This window comes from Colias eurytheme, chromosome 2, assembly GCF_061535395.1.
Source record: "Colias eurytheme isolate Ceu_HAF_F1 chromosome 2, ilColEury1 Martin Lab GWU primary, whole genome shotgun sequence".
In the NCBI taxonomy this organism is placed as follows: domain Eukaryota; kingdom Metazoa; phylum Arthropoda; class Insecta; order Lepidoptera; family Pieridae; genus Colias; species Colias eurytheme.
In genome coordinates, this window is record NC_142981.1 from 4792334 (window position 1) to 4814743 (window position 22410).

General features: G+C 33.4%; 2 protein-coding genes across 4 annotated transcripts; one reads left to right on the forward strand and one right to left on the reverse strand.

Moving 5' to 3' along the window:
* Positions 1–977: 977 nt before the first annotated feature.
* On the forward strand, positions 978–11149 carry Tg (Transglutaminase). 3 transcript variants are annotated; one of them, XM_090112174.1, is made up of 13 exons: positions 978–1345; positions 5372–5596; positions 5682–5960; positions 6044–6195; positions 6494–6734; positions 7441–7601; positions 7983–8168; positions 8379–8489; positions 8668–8847; positions 9219–9419; positions 9593–9835; positions 10047–10211; positions 10998–11149. In XM_090112174.1, exons 1-12 carry the CDS (start codon positions 1240–1242, stop codon positions 10197–10199), a joined length of 2238 nt encoding a protein of 745 aa, XP_089968300.1. In that variant the 5' UTR covers positions 978–1239; the 3' UTR covers positions 10200–10211; positions 10998–11149. The 3 variants fall into 3 exon arrangements, with proteins under 3 accessions (XP_089968300.1, XP_089968293.1, XP_089968306.1); XM_090112167.1 differs by lacking the exon at positions 10998–11149 and having other exon boundaries at positions 10047–10447; XM_090112180.1 differs by lacking the exons at positions 978–1345; positions 10998–11149 and adding an exon at positions 4687–4909 and having other exon boundaries at positions 10047–10447.
* An 829-nt stretch (positions 11150–11978) lies between these two features.
* LOC149910296 (protein tilB-like) lies at positions 11979–13277 on the reverse strand. Its single transcript, XM_090107717.1, has one exon. The coding sequence runs from the start codon at positions 13275–13277 to the stop codon at positions 11979–11981; it is 1299 nt and encodes a 432-aa protein (XP_089963843.1).
* Between the last annotated feature and the right edge of the window lie 9133 nt (positions 13278–22410).

Here is a 22410-nt window from a genome sequence, read left to right on the forward strand (position 1 = left end):
AATTTAACATAATCGTGTGTATGTTATATCATCTTATCAAACATTGCTTCTTTGTCACCTAATTTACGATGAGTGATACAAGAGCGTACCTATAAGTAATGAGAAAAAATATAAATACAGTAAAAGTTCCTTATTCGCGGGTAATAGGTTCCGTAAATGTGCCGCGAATAGAGAAACCGTGAATAAGGAATGGTAATTTGTATGGGGTTATAGGGAATACGTTCTTAGGTGACGAAATAAAAAAGCAAATACATAAAGAAACCAGTTTAATTTAAGTTTTTGACCAAACATATTTATTAATTACCATTTAATTAGGTATTATCTTCAGGTTTAGGCAATGGCTTGTCACTTTTTACTCGTTTTTCATTTTTTTTAGTCGACATTATAAATTCGTAGTTGTAGTTCAAGCGTTTACTAAGGATAACGAATGGTTTATTTATTTAGGTAAATACATATATGTATGTACCGATGTACCGATTCGATCCGCGAATAACGAATTTTAGGCCGCGAATACAGGATTTAGGTCGCATTTTTTCCATCCGCGAATAGTGAAACCGCGAATGAAGGAAGCGCGAATAAGGAACTTTTACTGTAGTGATTATCTGACTCTACAATATTATACCTATGGCTCTATGTGTGGCATTTTACGTTATCAATTTTTTTGGGGTGAAAATTGACTTTATTCAATTAAGTTACAAAAATACTTACAGGTGGTTTTATCCCTGCAAAAAACCATATGAATAAATATTAAAATTCATCCTTTATTAGTCACATTTTCACAAACTTACGTAAAACAAGGTTAGTGAGTAAAATTGATTCTGCATACTAATATTGAGTAATACTTTCTGAGTGATTCAATTTGCCATGAATGTGGTTTCTTGGGCATCCCAATTCAGCACTGATAAGAGGTTACATGTTCATAGGGTTAAAGGTATCAGCATTTATTAACAAACGCAGATGAACTGTGTTCACAGTCAGGAACGCACGCGCCGACGTGCTTCAACCGAAAATAATTTAATTGATTTTTTAATATCGGAACATAAGTGGTTCGCGTTTTTGTTTATCGGAACGAAGAACTTCTAAATCTAGAGCTGTCTGTTTACATTGTGGCGCACTGTTTAAACGTCTGTGGTGTTTGGAACACAATTCGTTAATGTGGAGCATATTTATCGAGATTATCGATAAGTTATTTAAGATATTTAAGTGTCAATAATACAAGCTTAAGCAGTGAAAAATAAAATGCGTCGGTGTTGGAGCTGGAGTTGTAGATGCTGTCGCAGAGGAAATGTGGATTCTTACGATCTAAAGGAATTGCCGCGACCACCTAGGCTGGAGACTACAAATGGTAGGTCAAGTTTTCTTAAACATACCCATAGTTACTATTTAATAATTGGCATAGAACATACTCTCTAAACTCTTTTTATTTTTAAGAACATGAAGTATAGATTTAATTTCATTTATTAATAGATTATAACTGATATTTCCATAAACGCCTTGATACGACAGGTTTTAAGGAAATAATCTAGGTACCTAGCTATTAGTTTTAAATTGTTTGTTATGCAAGGCTAGCATAGAGCTAGGTAGTTATTACAAATTAATATTTAATACAGATTCCTAAGTTATTTCTTGTGTTGTTAGTGTATAAATAATATGCATGATGGACGGACACAAATTAGTCAGAAACATAACTGAATCTTTTGAAGAACAAAAATCGTTTCGTAACATTTGATGTTTTATGGGAACTTTTTAACATTCCTCATCACTATTGTCGTTTATTTTAAAGATTTATGGCTCACTAAACTTTGTAGAAGTAGTAATTTTACTTTGTAATTTTTTTTTGTTAAAATAATTCAATTATAATGTTTTGGTTCATAGATTTTGCTCTTTATTGAATAAACAATAAGTAGGTATCTAGAGGTAATTGAGATAATTATGATATTAATAGGTTATCTATTTCGAAAGTATGGTCAGTTAAAATATTTGTATGCGAATAATGTGGTAAAATATAAGTAAACTAAGTAAATAAACATATTATGATAAATAGGTAAGTATATCAATTGTTAGTTACTAAGGGAATTTTCTGCGGGGATTTGTTGATATTCACACAATATTTATATTGGTATTCGCCATAACTATTACGGTAATATTTATATGTATACTTTGAACTTGAATTTTTTATTATCGGCTATGATCTCATATGCAATTTATCAGCTGTGTAAATTATTCGTTTAAGGTAAAATTTATTTTTATTTAAAATTGGTCACGGTGTTTTTGCTTTGACATTAGCACCGGATAAAGTGAAAAACAATTTTTAATACATATTTGTTTAAAGCAAAACTTAATGTATGCAATATCTTGGATTTGTTTAATTGACCAAAAACTCGTGTCCGGAGTGAAACTTTCATTGAGATTGTAACCTGGATCAATATTTTAAGAGGTTACCTTTTCCATGCACTGTTAAAGCTGCTGACAATACGACTATTACTATACTTACGACTAAACATTAATCATTTCTTGCCAGTCACATATGAATCTAGTACGTAATATTTTGGTCTATTTCATTGATAAGAAAATTCGATCGAATTCCAATCAATACAATGTACTACTTATTCCTCTATTAATAGAGTCCCAATCTGGGCCACCGTTTCATGAGTTAATAAAGTGGTTTATAAGCGATACCAAAGCTTGGCATTTTTGAAGTCATACCTAAAAATAGCTCTTTTAATATTTTCGTATTTATGTTACAAGTTTTCTTAAAAAACTAAGTCCATTCTAGAGTTAGTTGACAAATAAGACGCGTAGACGGCCAGCGCATGCCGTTCAAGGTAAACTTGCGTCGGCCTACGATGAATGGATAAAGCAAAACCTATCGCATTTGTGCTCTAGTCAAACAAACTGTATATAACTTTGTAAGGAACATATATATCATGTTTATACTTCCTACGGTACTTTCGTAATGATGGCATGATCCATATTGACCCCATTTTGTACTTTTATGATGGATAGGATGAAGCTAAAATTCTGCTATACTTTACTAAAATTTATTTCGTTTATGTGATAAATATTTTATTTTACTAGTACTACTAGTAATATACAGTTAAAAATATATGACATAAAGTTAAACAGCAAAATCATTAAAAATACCTCCTATATGTAGGTACCTTCAGCATAATGGCGCTTATCGATTTAAATTAATCTCTGCTAGGCAAGTTCATTAGCAATTGATAAATCTAAGATGCATAAGAGGAAGGATAAGTTTTAGTCATAGATTATATCTAAATAGAAACATTTAAATCTCTATTAACTAAATTATCTGAACCAACATTCGTGGGTCGCGAGGCTGTAGACTGTAGAGTGTAGAGTCACAGTATGTATCTCAATACTATGGTATTTGACAACGAACTTTTAACGTTTTAATTGTTATTTAATATTTTTTTATAATATATTATAATTGATATATCATATTTTATACATTACGTATATTGTGTTTTTGTTTATTTGCTTCAATGCTTGATTAACCATAAAACGTTTTTTTATTTGGTTTGGATGAACGACTATTACTTCATACATCGTACTTTTTATTAACATATAAATTATTATGTCAAGCGTTTGTGTATTAGTAGATAATTGATTGTATGAGAAAATGCTCAAGTTATTACACACATTATAAACAATGCAATGATGACTATTGAACAAATTATCTGATCATAATAAATCTTTATTGTCGTCATTTTATGTAAAATGTTGAAACCTACGCTCTATTAAGTAGAGTCTCAGGTTAGATCTTTTAGATACCTATGGCATATAGATCTGTGCACCTACACTAGCAATTATTACCATAATAGTAACATTACAACACGAGTCTTGGAAATGTATTAATTAATCGATGTCATGGCTGTCGCTAATCATTATTTTCTATATTATGATTATAGAATAATTATTCTTCTGTATGTTTTATTTGTTATTGAACTTTTCGTAAATGGCTCACCATTTCAAAGTTTTAATTGATATACTCATTTATGTAAGTTTTCTCACAAAGGTGGAAATACTTACGTGTTTTGAAATCTATAAAAGTATTTATAATTTACATTAATATGGGGTTGTGTTTCGTTGTTGCTATTACCTACTAGAGAAAATAAAAGTGAAACCTACTGGGACACATTGTAATAGAACAATTTAAACCAATTTACCTATCAGCATTCCCGTTAAGGTCAAAACGTGTAATTAATTATCACCTACTAGGACATTTCAGAGTAAAGTTCAACCGTGACAGAATACATTATTGGGACTCACTTCTCGGTGATCTCATTGTCAAATGATTGTAGTAGCGAGTCATAAATAATATAGGGTCTAATGATTTACACATTTAATAGTATTTCTTGACAGTTGAAAATGAATCGGTAGAAAATATCATCATTCCAAGAAAAATATGACCCAAATGTGTGCAGGACGCCTTTATTTACTTTAGTCACAATGGATGCTGTGAAGAATTACGAATTTGGGTATTTTTCAAAGGAAGTCTATACTGTATATGACCAAGGCTCTTTGAATCCGTCATTGCAAATGTATTACCTATCTTAGCTTTTCTCGTTCTTTGCTTTATGACATCATCTACCCAGTTGAATGCTGTAGGAGTACCTATTATAGATAGAGTTTTATGCCGGCTTCCACAGTCCATGACGGTATTCTCAAGGAATAGCACGTTTGCTTTAACAATTAGCTCGCTACTGCGTACTGCAAACATACGAAAAAAGCCGGGGCCGCAATATTTGAGTGATTCGTATTCACTGTGATTTATAACAGTATGCGTTTTAATAGATAAGATCTTTAGCTATGGAGTACATTAAGAACTTGTGGAGGTATTATTTTGGAAACAAACGCAAATACACCATAGTTCCGTTTCAGCCAGGTACGCAATTACTAATTAGGCCATGTAAATAATATTTGCCAATTTATTGATTTTAAACCCTAATTATGTAGACTATGATGCTTTATGTAGACTATGAGGACTTTAAAAATAGCTATTGTAAAATAGGTTTTTTTATTCTGCCAGTTAAATCACTTGGCTAGCCGCCAAAATAAGCTATGAAAATTTTTATCGATGACGAATCCTGTTAAGTGATGCTAATGAATGAGTTTATAGGATCTGTTTGATTGATATCAAATATAAACTAGTTGGAATGAGAAATATTTATACCTGCCAAATATTAAAATAGTAAGATTATTAGTGAGCACAACATTATTTTTAAGTGATTATTATGTAACAGATCACTTACTAATAAATTATTTAATACGCAATTATTTACCGCATAAGTATCAACAAACAATGCAGGTGTATATATTAATTTTAATATCCTGTTATAATTTTCAGATGTCATTGACGGTACGAGACATGGTGTCCTCGCAGTGCAAGGAATCGACTTTTGCATTGAAACAAATGGTGAAAATCATCATACGAGTAAATTTAACCTCATGACGAGAGATGTCGACAAGTGTCTTGTTGTCAGACGAGGTCAAGCCTTTAAACTCGATATTCTCTTCAACAGACCATACGATGCCCAGAGAGATGCTATATCGTTGATATTTTACGTGTCAGGTAATTGAGCTTTCCGTTTGTATTGGAGCCGGTACAAGTATTAACGTTTATTTAAAGATTATTCATTGAATGCATTTTGTTATAGATGTCGAGAAGCGTGGGCCGTCCGATGATACATCGGTGGCTGTTCCATTGTTGGAAAAGGGAACTGAATCATTTGGGCCATGGAATGCCGTGTATGAAGGTCAAATGGATTCCCACTTGATCGTGGCCGTGACACCATCGCCTAACTGCATTGTTGCCGCTTGGCGACTCGATATTGACACCAAGTTGAACGGAACCAGATCCTTGAGCTATACGCACCCACTGCCGATCTACGTTTTATTTAATCCGTGGTGCTTAAATGATACCGTATACATGCCAGGTAAAGTATCAGGAATTTAAGCCGAATCATAGCTTTATGGAATATTTTTATTGGTCAGTATTCAAATATTTCTTTTCTCACAGGTAAAAGTCATCGTGAAGAATACGTAGAAGAAGAGAGTGGTCTTATGTTCCGTGGTGTTTATAATCGCGTGAAGCCCTCTCCCTGGAAGTACGCACAGTACGAAAAGGACGTATTGGAATGTGCTTTATACCTAGTCAGAAACGTTAGTCAGGTACGATTATATGTATCTTTCTTAGATTGTATCCAATGTTAACGAACTGCAGTGTATCTAGGATCAAATGTCATCGCGGGCGGCCGCAATCATTCAACCATTATCACAATCATTTAAATTAATTATGAGATTGCCTCCCTGGAGCAGTGCGTAACGTCTCACGTAAAACCGAGATTTCATGGTTTGATTCCCGGAGCGAACTAAAAACTAGAACTTTATACGTATAACATTTTATTGAGTCAGTCAACTATTATGTTGAATTATAAGTAAAACCATGATCTATATGTTACATTTTTAGCTCAAAGGCCGCGCAAGAAGCGATCCCATTATAACAGTGCGAGCTCTGTCAGCTGCAATCAATGAACAAGACGATAATGGAGTATTGGCTGGTAACTGGGCCAAGGAACTTAGTGACTATAGCGGTGGTACACACCCCCTAGATTGGGTCGGCTCATCACGTATAATCCAAAAATATTATGAAAAGAAAAAGTCCGTGAAGTACGCGCAATGTTGGGTTTACGCGGGAGTTCTGACAACCAGTAAGTATGAATTATTGTATTGTTACGTCTGATTAGAGTTGAGTAGCGTATGAGTAGCGTCCGAGTTTAATTTTATAGGATAGGGGTAAGAATTGAAAATAATTCGCCCACGGCCAACTAGCCAAATGAAATGAACTTTTTGTCTCAATCCGGATGTAAGATGTTTATATCTAGATACGTACGTTGAAAATGTTCATTGAAACACGTAAGGCATAGGCATTAGGCATAGTCTTCAAAAACATTTTAAATGTTTAATATTAGTCACAGTAGTTGCTGTAAACCATACTAAAGTGGAGTAAAGTTTACACTCTATCATACAAATAATCTCGGATATGCACGTTTTGCTTTTTTAGTGTGTTGAGTCATAGTTTCTAATAATACAATCTTACATACCTACATCAAAAACAACCGTACCGATGTACCCGATGAGTACAATATGGAGGTCTTCAAGAGGAGAGTGAACAGGTACATTCTAGGGCAGCGCGCTCCATCTTAGGCCACATCTCAGCTTACCATCAGGCGAGATCGTGGCCAAGCGCTCCCCTATTGTACTGTAAAAAAAAAAAAAAAAAAAAAAACCGTTGTTATGTAATGCGAATATAAATATTAATCAAATTGAGTGTGCATATCGTTAATATTGTGATGGATCATGGATGAAAACATGCCTTGTCCTAAAACTCGATAGCTAAATATCCATTGCTTTTAGTTTGCAGAGCTTTAGGTATACCCTGCAGACCGGTATCCGCCTTCAACGCGGCTCATGACAGCGAGGGCAGCTTAACAATCGATGTCATCAAGGACGAAGATGGAAACACTTTGAATGAATATACCAATGATTCCATATGGAACTACCACGTGTGGAATGAGGTGAGTTATTCTGGTGTGATGATAGAGCTTAAAATTTGCGCAATGACAATAAAACTATACACTTTTTTATGGGACACTAAAAAGTTAATGATATCGTCCGTGGATTTCTTTGTTTTCATAAGCCCGTTAACATCTTTGTTACCTACGAGTACATATTGTTTACACACGTTTATAAATTATCGAAAAATACAAAAAAATAAAAGACTGTTTTTTATTTTATTTCTGTATCATTCCAACTAATTAAATTCTTCCGATCCATTTATACAGTATAGTGTGCCAAAGATTTTCATGCATCTCATATCATCGTGTTGTATACATATGCTCAAATCATCATAAAGAATTATCAGGTGGTATTAAGTATAAAGAATGTTTAAATTTCAGGTATGGATGGAACGGCCGGACCTAGGTCCAGAATATGGTGGATGGCAAGCAATAGACTCTACGCCACAGGAGCTATCCGAAAAGATCTACCAATGTGGCCCAGCGTCTCTCAGGGCTGTACGCGATGGGGAACTACCAAAACCGTATGACACTGGATACGTGTTTGCAGAAGTTAATGCAGATCAGGTATGTTTTGTTCCTTGTTTCTGTTGTGACAAACCCGTTGAATGTTAATTAATTATTTATTAACTTAACAACACACATACTATTTCGTCCGTCATAATGATACCATTAATATTATAATGGACAGGACAATTAAATATCAGGTTAATGTTTCGTAGGATGAGTACTTATTGACACAAGTGGAAAATATTCAAATAATTTTACTCGTTTCAGGTGTTATGGAAATTTTCAGGCGAAATTCAACCGTTGAAGTTTATGGATCGTGATACCACTTATATAGGTCAACAGATCTGTACTAAAGCTATTGGAAAAATGGAAAGAGAGGTAAAATAAAAAAGTCCTATTTTACGATTTAAATAATAATTATTAATAGTAACAAGCAACAACTTCAATCTCTAACTTTGCTCGTAATTTGTAAAAGGAGCTGTATTTTAATACCATAATGATTCTAAAATAGGGAACTATTTGATGCTAATATTGATGTATCTTCATTATATTCTAGGATATAACAGACTCTTATAAATACCCTGAAAGATCGAAGGAGGAGCGTTTAACCATGGAGAAAGCTTTACGGAAATCTGGAAGTATTTTTGCGAGATATTATTTGAATGATGTGTTTAACGACGTCTATTTCGAATTTGAACTCAGAGATGATATCAAAATTGGACAAGACTTTTCAGTCGTAAGTATTATTAAAATGTTAAATTTATATGTAACAGAATTGAAAATCCATACTAATATTATAAATGCGAAAGTAACTCTGTCTGTCTGTCTGTTAATCACGCCCTAACTACTGAACCAATTTGCATGAAATTTGGTATAGAGATATTTTGATACCCGAGAAAGGACATAGGATAGGTTTTATCCCGGAAATCCTACGGGAACGGGTTTTTCTTTGAAAACGCGGGTGAAGCCGCGGGCGGAAAGCTAGTATTGTATAAATTTACCTGTAGGTACGGTATACTAATTCATATCCAAATGTAGGTAAAAACAAATAAATGGAAGTAGTACGTACAGTAATGTTTTAATGGTAAAAAATATTAATTTTTTCAGGTTTTACACATAAAGAACCGTTCAACTATTAATGAACACAACGTAAAGGGCGTACTTCGGGTGGACACCGTCACCTATAGGGGTAAAACCGGGGAATCAGTCAAGAGAGACGAGTTTGATATAGTAATCAAACCTGAGGCAAAGGAAAAAATAAACATGCTGGTTACGTTCGATGACTATTACAAAAGATTAGTCGATCAGGTAATTAAGGAAATTAATAATTACGATTTTAGGGAATATTTTTCACAATATTCAGAGATTTTAAAAAGTTTAGTACTTTCATCAACGAACAAACTTTTTAATATATGTTAGTAGTACAGAACAAATTTGAAAAATATATAAAAAAAGTTACTAATTAACTAATATTTTTTCAGGCGTCGTTCAATATAGCATGTTTGGCAACAATTGTCGACAGGAACTTTGATTATTTTGCACAGGATGACTTCCGAGTTCGGAATCCCGATATTAAAATGTCTATCGACGGTAAACCCGTATCGAAACAGGAATTCACAGTGAATATTAAAGTAGAAAATCCTCTGCCTATACCTTTAAAGAATGGAAAATTCATGATTCAGGGGCCAGGACTTGAGGAACAGCTTAAAATTAAGCTCAGTGAGGTGAGGTCACATATACATATAATTATGTTAAATTGATAGGATCTTAGGTGTGTTTTTAAGATAGAAAAGCTTATTTAAAAAAGGCTTTCGGAAAAACTCATAAAACAGTGCATAGTAAATATGTGAAATCTAAAATATATCAAGAAGTTTTTTGAAGATTTTATTAAGTAGGAATTATATTATGAATTTGACATAATTATTTTATTTTCAGAACGTACCTCCAGGTGAATTCGCAACAGCACAATTTAAACTCACGCCTCCATGGGCGGGCCGGCATCAAATATCTGCCAAATTTACTTGTAAGGAAATGCGTGATGTTGACGGTTTTCTGTCATTCAATGTAGCATTACCAGAAAATTACTGAAATTCGACTAGTATAGATGTCGTGGCCATATCAAAGATTTGCTCATTTCATGATATTATGATCGATGATTTCACGAAATGGTCGCATTTCATGAAATGGCCAACATAGTTTGATCAGATCGTTAAATCGTCAACGTTTCACGATTTGGCCATCTACATTTGGCCAGATCGTATAAAATATAAAGAGTCCATAAAATATTAAAATTCAGAATATTCTAAAAACTTGTTTAATGTCATTTAAGTTAGTGCCGCGGCAGCGGCCGGCGAGTGCCAGAAGCGGATCGCTTTTTAAAAAACAAATAATTATAATACTATAGTAGGATATATGTATAAATATATGTATATCCTAAAAGAAAAAAATGCGTCTTAAATTATTTTATGTAAGACGCATTTTTTCTTCAATACATATAAGATTTCCACATTTTCCATAGTACTCGAACCGTCGTAAATTCTTTGCTATGACTTTCCTCATATTGTTATTAAACGAATAATGAAGTTTTTAATTGCGAATAATTAAATTTTCGCCAGCGGCCGCCATCTTATCACATAAACACAGAGCTTGCAGCGCCTCTACCAATGATTAATGTAACTATTTTACGATATGATCAAATAATTTTGATCATTTCATGAAAAAACCGCGCGTTTAGTTGGCCATATCGTGAAACGATTTCTTATCATTGATCTGCTCAAGCCACATCATGATGTGGCCAAACTAAATTGGCCATTTCACGAAATGCGACCATTTCGTGAAATGGCCAATCATATCATGAAATGAGCAAATTTACGATATGGCCACGACATAGACATTGTACCAAAATAAATAGCAAAGTGAAGATGTAAAAGTACCTTAGAAATATATATAATATTTTATTTTCATGTAGTAGGCTAATAGTTTTAGTGATGTTATTCTGGTCTAACTTATAAAATATTATGTAGGTATGTTAAGTAACGAAAGATTAAAATTATTATTTAAAAAAAAATGTTGTGTGGTTTTATGAAACCACGGTAAAAGTGAAACTGTTCGAACGGTTCCGAACACTGCTTTGTGTAGCGCATGTCGCGTGACGGTCGGCTGCCGAGTAGGTATACCTACTCGGCAGCCGCGATACACGCGACATGCGCTACACAGACCAAAAAGTTTGAGACGATGTAATAAAAGTTTCACTTTAAAAACAACTCAATATATTTTATACTGATTTTACCGGTATAAAATGTAACAATTTTATATTATTATTGTCTGCGTTACAGTAAAGTTTACTTTTATAGCGCCTGCGACTTTTGTAAAGGCTCTTATTGTTATGGTATATTCGTAATATTACAACAGGCGCCCTAATACTCGTATTAAACTAACGCTCGAATACTTAATGATCTAATAAGTATTACAAAAATTGTATATTTTCACATATATTATTGTTATTAAATATTTGATATATTATGTTTTATTTTTTTATTGATAATATTGAAAAGTGCTGTAGTCAGTAAAGATATTTACGTACGTTACCTAGATGATTTTGTGTCTAGTACAATATAACTGTTGACACGTCATAATTTAATTTTTGTTTTAAATAGGTAGTACTAGTGTTCATTAATTTAAATTTTAATGTTAATATTATTTATTTTATACCTATTAATGTCAAATCCTTATGAAAATAATTTATGTTTAGATATTCAATGTCAGCTTTAACTTAATTTAGGTAATGCAATAATAAACATTTGCAATATTGACAATACATGTGTTTTAATCATGACTTATGAAATTATTAAAGATACGCTAACATTTTTATATAAGATCAGGCACATCGGGGTTATCAATAAAGTCTGGTGAGGGTTCTTTCTCGCCTAAATTCATTCTTGAATTCATATAACTGCGCGTTACCTTAGGCTCAATCATTTTTGTAAAGTCTAAAACATTATCTGCTGGTCCTATTTCTAAGAATTCACGCTTAGTTTGCTCTGTCTTCATCACACAGTCTTTCAATTTATGTTCATGGATAAGTTGGGAATCTTCTATGGGTTTACTTTTAGATAACTTTTGCTTGGAGACTATTACATTAACTTTGGGCATTGTAACAACCAAGTGACCAGTAATTTGTGATCTCTGGGCTGTTGATTTTGAAATATCTACTTCTTCGGGAATATATAATTGAAATATTTTATCTCTTATGGTTACTCTTACGTAATTTGGCTGGATATCTATATCGAGGAGACTTGTATCGAGATGCTTGTAAATAGCTAAATCCAGCACATATTTATCTGGTTCTGAATCACTGAATTTGAAATCAATTTTTGCTTGATTAATATTGAAGGGACGTCCGTCAGCCGCGAAAAATTTGTACACACGTTTCTCTTCTGTCTTCTTTTCTGGTTCGTATGATTTCAACTTCAATTTCCTCATGCGTTCAATTTCGTAACGGACTTCTGGTGCATGTTCACATTTCTCAGCCCAGAATTTTTTATTTCTTTCATCTGGATCCATATCTTTGTATTCGTTTTCCCATTTACTTTGTATATCTCGTTCTAGTCTTGTTTTTTGGGCCTTCCTTTGATGCTTATAATTCTCCTGTTCAAATAGGATATCTGATCGTATAACTGGAAGGTTTTGTAATGCAGTAATTCTATCAGATCTTTCGATTTCGTTTCCGTCCAAATAACGGAGCTGGGGTAGAGTACCGATAACGAAGACTCTGTAGTTTTCATAGTCAGTGCAGGGGTTCCCTGTTAAATATAAGTTTTCTAAATTATAGTTTCCTGAAAGGGATTCAACACTGATAATTTCACCGATAAAATTCAAAGTTAAGTCTAACTTTTGCAAAGATTCACAACGTTGTAGATTTTCAATCACTTCTATGTTATTAAGAGCCAAATTCAGGTATGTAAGGTGCTTCAATTTGTTAAGATTCTCAATTTTTGCGATGAGATTACTTTGCATTAAAAGTATTTTGAGTTTTGGGCACCAGTCTTGAATGAATTCAATTCTCTCGATGTTTTCTTGATGTAAAGCAATTTCCTCTAAGGGGGCTAAAAGGCAATCATGGTGTTCAGCTTTTTTTCGAACCATTTCAACTGTTATTCTCACCATATTTAATCGTATTGTTTTGATTTCTTATTTGAAGAATTGTTGTACACCTGATACACGCTATCTATAATCTTGTTTGATCGTTACTAAGCAAAATATTATAAAATTAGGTTTGGTAACTATGGTTACCACAAAGTATTGTTAAAGACACAGATAATACATAAATATAGGTACTCGTATTATAGATAAGAATTTTTTTTCTTTTGAACACCTTGTTTTTGTCTTTCTCGACATTTTAGATTCCAACTGCATCTGTATACCTAAATAAGCTCTCAGTATTTAAACAATCTCCACTAGTACCGAACCTTTATACTTATTCATACTATAAGTAAGTAGGTATACTATTCAATTGGTATTAAACTAACCTAACACAGGGAGACTTCATATTAAATCGATCGAACCATTATTGAAATATTATGTCCTTATCGACTCTTACAATAAATTATAAGTTTAAATTATAAATAACCAGGATAGTTTGTAGTTATTCGACCGCTGGGCAAGGAAGGAATCAGCGCGATCTGATGCGGTTATCTGTCGATCTGGGCGGCGGTAATCCGTCATTTAACATTCCGGTGGCACCCGGCCCGCTCAACTCGACCGTACCAAATTAATATCGCCCTGATGTACAGGGTATTAAAATATTTTAAATGATGCCATTTATAATATGACGTTCAGATATCACGTCTCAAGAGCATAACATATTTTATTCCCAGAAACTGCCAAAAGACAATGAGGATGAAGGATTACTATCATCAGAGACTCGTTTTATTGTTATTGTTTAAAAAACGAACACTCAGAAAAAACGAGAGACGTTCAGATGAAATAAGGCATGACATAGGGAAAGACCGTGTTATTAGTAAAAGGTGCGGTTAGAGCTCGGCGCCCCGCGGTCTGTGTGTTTTTAGGGGTCCTACGCAGCGGGGCACCTCGCCGATGAACGACCCAACTATACCATACGTCTCTACTATTAAAATTTACAAAAATCGTCACGCCACTTTAGCCTTTAGCATGTTTAAGTTAGGACAAATTTTTGTTTGTTTCAATTTCAATTGGAACATCTTTTCGACGAACCCGCTTATTGAAAGCAACCTATTTAACATTTTGTCGTCTAAACAAACAGTCAGTTGCTTTAGGTGATATTGAAATAAGGAGGGTTATTTATTAGCTAGATTCAATATAAAAATTATACCACAACAGGTGATATTAATAAAATAAGAGACACGTAATACAGAGATTTTAATGTGTGTGATGTTTTTTAGTGTGGATATATCCCGATAGATGGCGTTAGGAGTATGAAATAGAGCTTCGTTTACAAGGCTTTGTAATGTGTTTAATGTTTTGTATAATATTAAGTTTGTAGGCATCTTTGATAAGATATTTAAACGCTTTTTTCTATATATTTTAGGTAAATAAATAATAATTGAAATTTATGTAAGTATGCCTGAAGGATAAAGCCATTGCACCGGACATGATACATTAAAAGAGTAAATGAGGTTTATCGTTAAAGATTTATTAGAGTACTTTATGAAATTAAAATAAAGTTTTAAATATTATTTTAACAATATAAAGCATGTTCAAGTGAGAATAACTAAATATTTTTGTCTCGAAGGGTCTTTTAATGAAGCTGGTTCTGAATATTTATAATTTTTTTTTAATTTTTCTTAATTTTATTACAAAAAAAGCACTGTTTTAGCAGCTTTACTTTTTACTTTTACTTTAGTAGCTTATTTATTTATAGTTCCCAGCTAAGACTGGATGTTTACACGCAAACGTCACTATCAGTCAAAACAACCGTCGTCACTCCTACACCAGAAAAACAAAATAAAAGTTTACTGGACCGACGAATTTTAATCCTTGCTAAATTGCCGTGATAATAAGATATGGTTTGTTTTTTACGCTTCTTTGTTTGTCAAGTTGCCGAAGGGGAAAATCTCGACTTGTTTATGTCATGTTTAGTTATTTTGTGATGCGTTTCAAATTTTGGTTTTAGTAACTTGCAAGTTAACATAAGTTGTGATTGGAAATAAAACATGAAAATACATTGGAAATTAGATTTTTTAATTGAATTAATAAATAACACCATTTGACCACGTTAATTTATGTAAATACGAATTAATTAAGCAGGTAGATCAATCCAACACAAAATTAAATTTCCCCTTATTATAAAGATTTATACAGTCAGCAGTACCTATAGTAGAGCCATTTTAATAGGCAACATTTGACATTTCAACAAAATTCAACAATGTAGCCTAGTAACGACGACATAGAATAACATGATATTTCGTTTTGTTAGAACTGCACATTTGCTTAACTTTTTTCAAATACGATTACATATTTATAATAATAATGACCGATACAAGTAATTTTAAGATTTCATATTACTAATAAACCATTCTAAACATAATAAACAATTTCTGAATTAAAGAACTGACGTCGCTACAATTTTGTGTCAATAAACTTTTTTTCTTTTTAAATACCAGAGACGTTACTCTAAAAATCGAAATCTGACATCTAGAATCGAATGCATTGATTGCTTGTGAATAAAAATCATCATAAATTAAGAAATGTGTTTCAAGTTCGATTGACAAATGTTTCAAGTCAGTATCGATTAATTCACTTTAATCGATGTTTTTAAGCAGGTTACCTCTCTTCGAAGATAAAATTGATAGACGTCAAATGTTGCCTATTAAATTGGCTCGACTATAATTCGATTTTCCTTGTATAAAAATATTTTCAATTGTAAATCAACAGCTCGGCTTATAAAAGAGTTTTCATTTTAATTCACTTATTTAGTTATTTCTACTCTGTACACATACAAGATAGAGTAGGTAGAGTTATATATTTTTAAGATTTATGGCCGGTACCTGCGAATATGTACCTAATCGTACCATCTTCATCAGTAATTATTACCCTTATTATTTTTTAATTTTTGAAGTGAAACTTCTTTATCGGGGTTTGACAAAAATTTAGTGTAACATTTTTGCGTTACGCCGTAGGTACGCGTGACATTTTTGCGTTACGCCGTACGCGTGACATTTTTGCGTTACGCCATACTCGTGACATTTTTAAGGTCATAAAGAAGTTTCCCTTCTTACGTGTGTATTCTAGTACACGCATACATTTTTTTTAATAATTTAACCTTACCTAATTAGATATTATCAATTCTCCTATTCATCATCATTATATTTTTAATTTTTATTCGTGTCAACCTAAAGACGCAGTCGCAGTTAAAAGCGATTGTACCTAAGTACTATAATTATACACGTCAGAGCGTAGCGTAATTTATTTAAAACCTGTAGAGTTTTTAATGGCTCACAATTACGCTATATCCTCAGATTAGCTTCGAAGCTATACCTCATTCGCGTATTTGATGAAAGCATTTACTTAAGTGATTACATTAGTAGAGCCGCATTAGCGGAGCTGTCCAGCAGTACATGATCAGGGTAGTGAGTCTCGCAATCACCGATTCGCCTCGCCGGGGTATGGCAGACTGTTCTCACGTAAATAATTGCCGGTGCCAGAGATTACAAGGCGCCGCCCGGCCTGCCGATGTATATTCATCACGTGTTCTGCCCGCGCGTGACTGCTTCCTAAGGGTATCGAGCTCGTGGCGTTCTTTCTCTAGTGTAGAAAACTAAACGATTCACTTTGTAATGGATATAGATTACTATAAACTTGGATTCTTATTGGTACGATTTTTCAATATTTTATACCTAAGTAGTGGAAGTAGTGGAAGTAAACATAGGATTGTCACTGTATTAAAGTAAGGTGCTGATTCATAGTATCAATAAAAGGGGTGAGTTTATCGCAGAACTAAGAGTCGATCAAAGTCATTGAGTTTCTAATTAGAAATATCACAGGTCGCACCGGATGTGGTTAAAGCGATAAATTATTAAGCCAGAGAGAAGTACTAATTTCGATGCCGACAAATTTTCCACAACCGCGATTTTAATGCGTTTCAAATAATGTCTGTAGGCAACGTTAAATGATAAATTGTCGAGGGAACGCCCTCGCGTCGAGTTTGGTGTAAAGTCTTCGGGTCCTGCTCAAATTAGGAGGGAATAAGGGAGACGGCGGTGTCTGGTAAAAAAGGAATGGGTTAGATGAGAGCGCGAGATGGTGTTGAGATAATAACAGTGCGATGTGCCGGCCTGCAATCCGCTTTGAGCTGCACCGCCACCGACCGCCGTCAAACACCACTATTTGTGTAAAAATGTGAGCGTCCGAACACATTCATTTTTACAACTGCATCGTGAACGCTAGAGAAATTGTAGCATAATTAGACCAAAGAATCTGTGTTTTATGTTCTATTTACGTAGATATGATTGCTGATATAATGATAGATTGCAAATTTTAAATTTCATTAATTACGTTATAGAGAATGAATTCATTTTATTGAGCTAACTTAAAATTTTTAAGCTTGATTCGTCAATTTATTATTTCCCATACCTACTATATCTACTAGTTACTTATTTAGTAGGTACTTACCCATACATAGATGTAGATAATAGATAAATTAAGAGAAGTGGTAAAAACAACAACTTCCTAACATCCGAGTAGAAATAATCTTCTATCATTCTACCCTTTCGGAGAGAGATAGCCAAGATTAAAAATAATACCAAATTTCTATAATCACAAAGAGTTAAGAAAACAACACGACTAAACTTTCAAATGTAGAACAGGCAGTCAGGCATTTTGTATAACAGTCTAAATATTCTTAGAACCGAAAATGTATTGTAAATCGAATATCTTCATCATAATAAAAAGTAAATAAATAAATAAAGGATTATTTCTTTAAATTAATAAAAGTTGACCTAACTTTGAAACACGAAGTAAGCTTTCAAATGTAGAGCATGATATCAAACTTCTTGTTGGCTATTATAGAATATTCTTAGGACCAAAAATGAATTAAATAACCACACTAGATAAATCAGATAAAAGAATTAAAACTTAAATAAATAAATAAACTCCTATATTTGTATTAATAAGCGCCGTGACCATTGTATGACGAAGTTTACCTACCTACGGACCAGAATGTCTGGTTACAGATGCCGTGTACCCGCGCCCTCGAAAATGGAGGAATGTGCCATCGAAAGGCAGGGTTGGCAGGGCGTAACAGGGCGAGTAAAACAAACAAGTTAATTGTATTTATTCAAATGCGGTTGGGGCTGCGCAGCCGTCGTTTCATGAATAAGCATGCGGCGCTCGGCCTTCCGCGCTATGTGCACAGTCATCCAATATTTCCATTGAGATTCGGCTGCCTGCATCGTGATTTATGCAAATTTTATGTCTCCATGTGGTACACCCCTATCTAGAATGTAAAAACGATTTTTTATGTAAACGTCTTCTGAGAAAGTGTCAAGTCATCCATTTCGCAATAAAGCTGCTGTAGTTTATTTTATAAGTTAAACTTGGTATTTTACGTTTACCATTCTGAAGGAATTCTAATTTCTACTATTCTAAAGTAAGGAAGGATTAAAAATTACCTACATATCTATTTTAATAATTGTAATTTGTAAGATCAGATTTCATTCACCATTCATCAGTTCAGATTATTTAGTCTTCCACAAAATTGAAAACAACATGATTTTCTCCATGAGAATCTAAATTCTCAATTGTCCTTTTCTCTACCTATATTTTTATTTTCTTTGCATTGACGAAGAGATAATTGTCTCACACGATTTTAACGATATTTTCATGCAATCGAACTGGGAATCTCTCGCCTAAGAAGTACCTACATATGAATAACTGGTCGTTTCAAATATTCCAGTGGGTGTGGCACTTGAGTTGACAATGGTCTTTAAATAATGTATGGTCATGTAAATTACTGTGAAGTATGATATGTTTGTTTTCGGTAGTAGAACCAGTTGCTAAGGTATAACTAGCTATAGGTAGGTGCTGTGAAAGTTTGACGGATTTTTTTTAAAATAATGATTACTTTTATGATATGTTTGATGTTATTCGAATTATAGTAGTTCGCTACATACTTGACAATGTCTATTCTGATGAAGTGAGTTTGAGAATTCTAGAGTTTTAGATGATACCAAGAAAAAAAGACCAGTGTGAAATACAATAACTACTAGGTATATAATATTTGATAGTAACTGTCCCTTTAAACACGCGGAATTTGTATGGGATTAAAATCAAATCAATTTTTGAATTATAATTTCAACAATTATTTTAATAACTTGAATCGGAGCACGACCTGTTGAAATTCCTTTTATTATTACAGGTCATGGGAATAATATTTTTTATTACAAAGTATAACCTAAAAGTTAATAGGCTTAATTAAGTTAGGTAGTTAGGTATACTTATAACCAAGTGACATTCCTTTCCAAAAACTATAATCCTTTATTAGCAATTCTACTGCATTCCGCGCAACGCATACAGATAAGATGCAATTAGATACGGATAATCACTTTTGTTACAGATAATACAATAAATCTTACTTTTAATTAGAGATAGAGCTATCTAACACACGCCACATAATCCGATTCGCAACAGCATCTCCCCTGACAATACAACAATCAGAATGTTTATTTGAACAAGATATTTAGCCACTTCCCCGGCGGATTAGTGGACAAAGACGGGGAAGATAAAGTGAAGCTAATAGTTGGGGCGGAACCGCTCTCCCCACGTATCTATGATACGACTTACTGAGGATTACAAGAACTATTGTGTTTGTTCAAGTTTGCGTTCAGCGAAACGGTTCCGACTTGATTTGAGCAATTCAACTCAAACATTTTACTGATGTTTTTCACTTAGGTACTGGAAAATTTTGTGTTCAGTCCTATCACATTAACTATGATTACAGCAAATGAAAATAAATATCTGAGCGTTTCCATGCCTACATCAGAACATAATATTGAATATTTAAAATTGTTTATTTATATTGTTAAAAGCATTTTTGAATATTCAAAAGTAACACATTGGCATTGTTTTCCGGAAATAAAACAGGTCCTACACATTGTGGGCGCAACATGACCATAAATAAAGCGAATTGTGCTCTGTTGAATATTCCTAAACAACATTAGGGAAGAATGTTTAAATTGTCACTTTGTCACCATGTAGTTGGACAGAAGAACAGCGTGGGACGGGCCAGGCCTCGCGGGGGGCCCCGCTGGGACCGCGGACCTCAAACTTTAACATCTCGTATTTTTTTCAGCCACATAACTGTCAACAATGAAGATTTTCGTTGCAATTTAGCATGCTCTATAGTAGACACTTTTGTTCTATAAAACAATGGAGTGGCACGTTCCGATTGTTTTTGTTAAAATAAATTATTTATATTTTATACTAGTGTTTTGTTTTAGGATTGGTTAAATAAGTCTTGTCTCGTTTAACCTATCTTCAGCATTTTAAATCAAATGGATTGCTGTTTAAGTCTTAGGCACTAAACTTTATATAGGTACTTTTTTATTAATTATTTAATTTGCTTATTAGTAGGCATAGATAACATAACGGAATACCTACTCTTTAGCAGTAACTTTAAAGGTAATATTTTGTTTATGTTGTAATTTGTTATTGATTGTCATACAACTCATATTTTAATTGGTATGTTTGTTACGAGTTATGGACAACATTGTTATAAATTGTATTATTATGAATACTAACCACCTGTCTTTCTTTATCCATGCTGGTTATCTACAGATAAATTGGTGCTTAATCAAATAGATACAGTAGATATTCAATCACCAATGTTCCTACAGACTATTTCAATGATTTCAATAAACAGTCTTTGTATTTTCTATAATTACATAGAGTTAATTAATGATATATATATTGATGTATGTATATTAATTATAACTATAGCTTTCCGCCCGCGGCTTCACCCGCGTTTTTAAAAGAAATCCCGTTCCCGTGGGATTTCCGGGATAAAACCTATCCTATGTCCTTTCTCGGGTATCAAAATATCTCTATACCAAATTTCATGCAAATTGGTTCAGTAGTTAAGGCGTGATTGAGTAACAGACAGACAGACAGAGTTACTTTCGCATTTATAATATTAGTATGGATTGGTTGATGATGGAATGATATATAATGATGTATATTATAATTGGTTTCATCGGTCGAATTAAGAGAAAATAAATGTAAGATCGACACAAATTTTTCGTTTTCTTTAAATAATAATTCAACACCAGCAGCTGTGTGTATCGGGTCGAAAAAATCAGTTTATTATTCTATTATTTAATTTGTACTCTCATTGTCCAGTCACCGAAGCTATGAGGGTAATATTTCCGTATTTACATGCGGAATCCGGACAGGAGTCAAGTTTGACAGTGTCAACATGTCAACGTGACAATAGCTGTCACATGTCAAGCTCTGTCAATTGGGAGCATGAGAAGCAGTTCTGGCGGGACCCGCTTGTATCAACACAAAACGAGGAATTGAGCACAAAAATATTTTGTTGATGAGCGATCGATCCCTTGGGGTGTGTTTCACATCATTTCCCGTTAACTTACAATTAATTAATCAAAGCTACTGTTGGTGTTCTGAGAAAAAATTGTCACAGTTTTTTGTTATTCACAAAAAAGTAGGTGCTCTATTTGTATACTAGGAAATGCATAAGTAAATTTTATAGTAAGCAAAGTAAGATTGGTTTATTGTGAAAGGCACATAAGTAATAAGAAATGCTCTTAAGTATATAAGTAGTACCATGGACAAATAGAATCTAGATATATTTATCTAGAATATATTTATATTAGTCCATGGTAGTACTAGTATAAGTATCAAATTGAGAAATAAATGTTATTCTAGAAATTCTTTTAAATTTTATGTTGTTAATAATTAATTACCTATCACGAGATTTGTTTCGCAGTTGGACTTAATTTACGATTTGTGTACATAAGTATGATGTATTGAAGTTATTCTCGCCCCATTTGTAATATTCTTTGTGTGCGATCACACCCGATCGTTTAAGGACAATGGTGGAATAAACGGGCGATGTTTGAATAATCGGGACGAGTCCGCAAACAACGGGACATTGCGCCGACATCGCACAATGAGAGATTAATGGCTCTTTTTGTTATCTTTCGATGCTCTTTACGTGTTTTGTGGCCTCGTTTCACGGTTTATTAAGTCGGTTAAATATATCAATGAATGTTAAATCACCGAGCCATTTACACCAGAAAGGAAC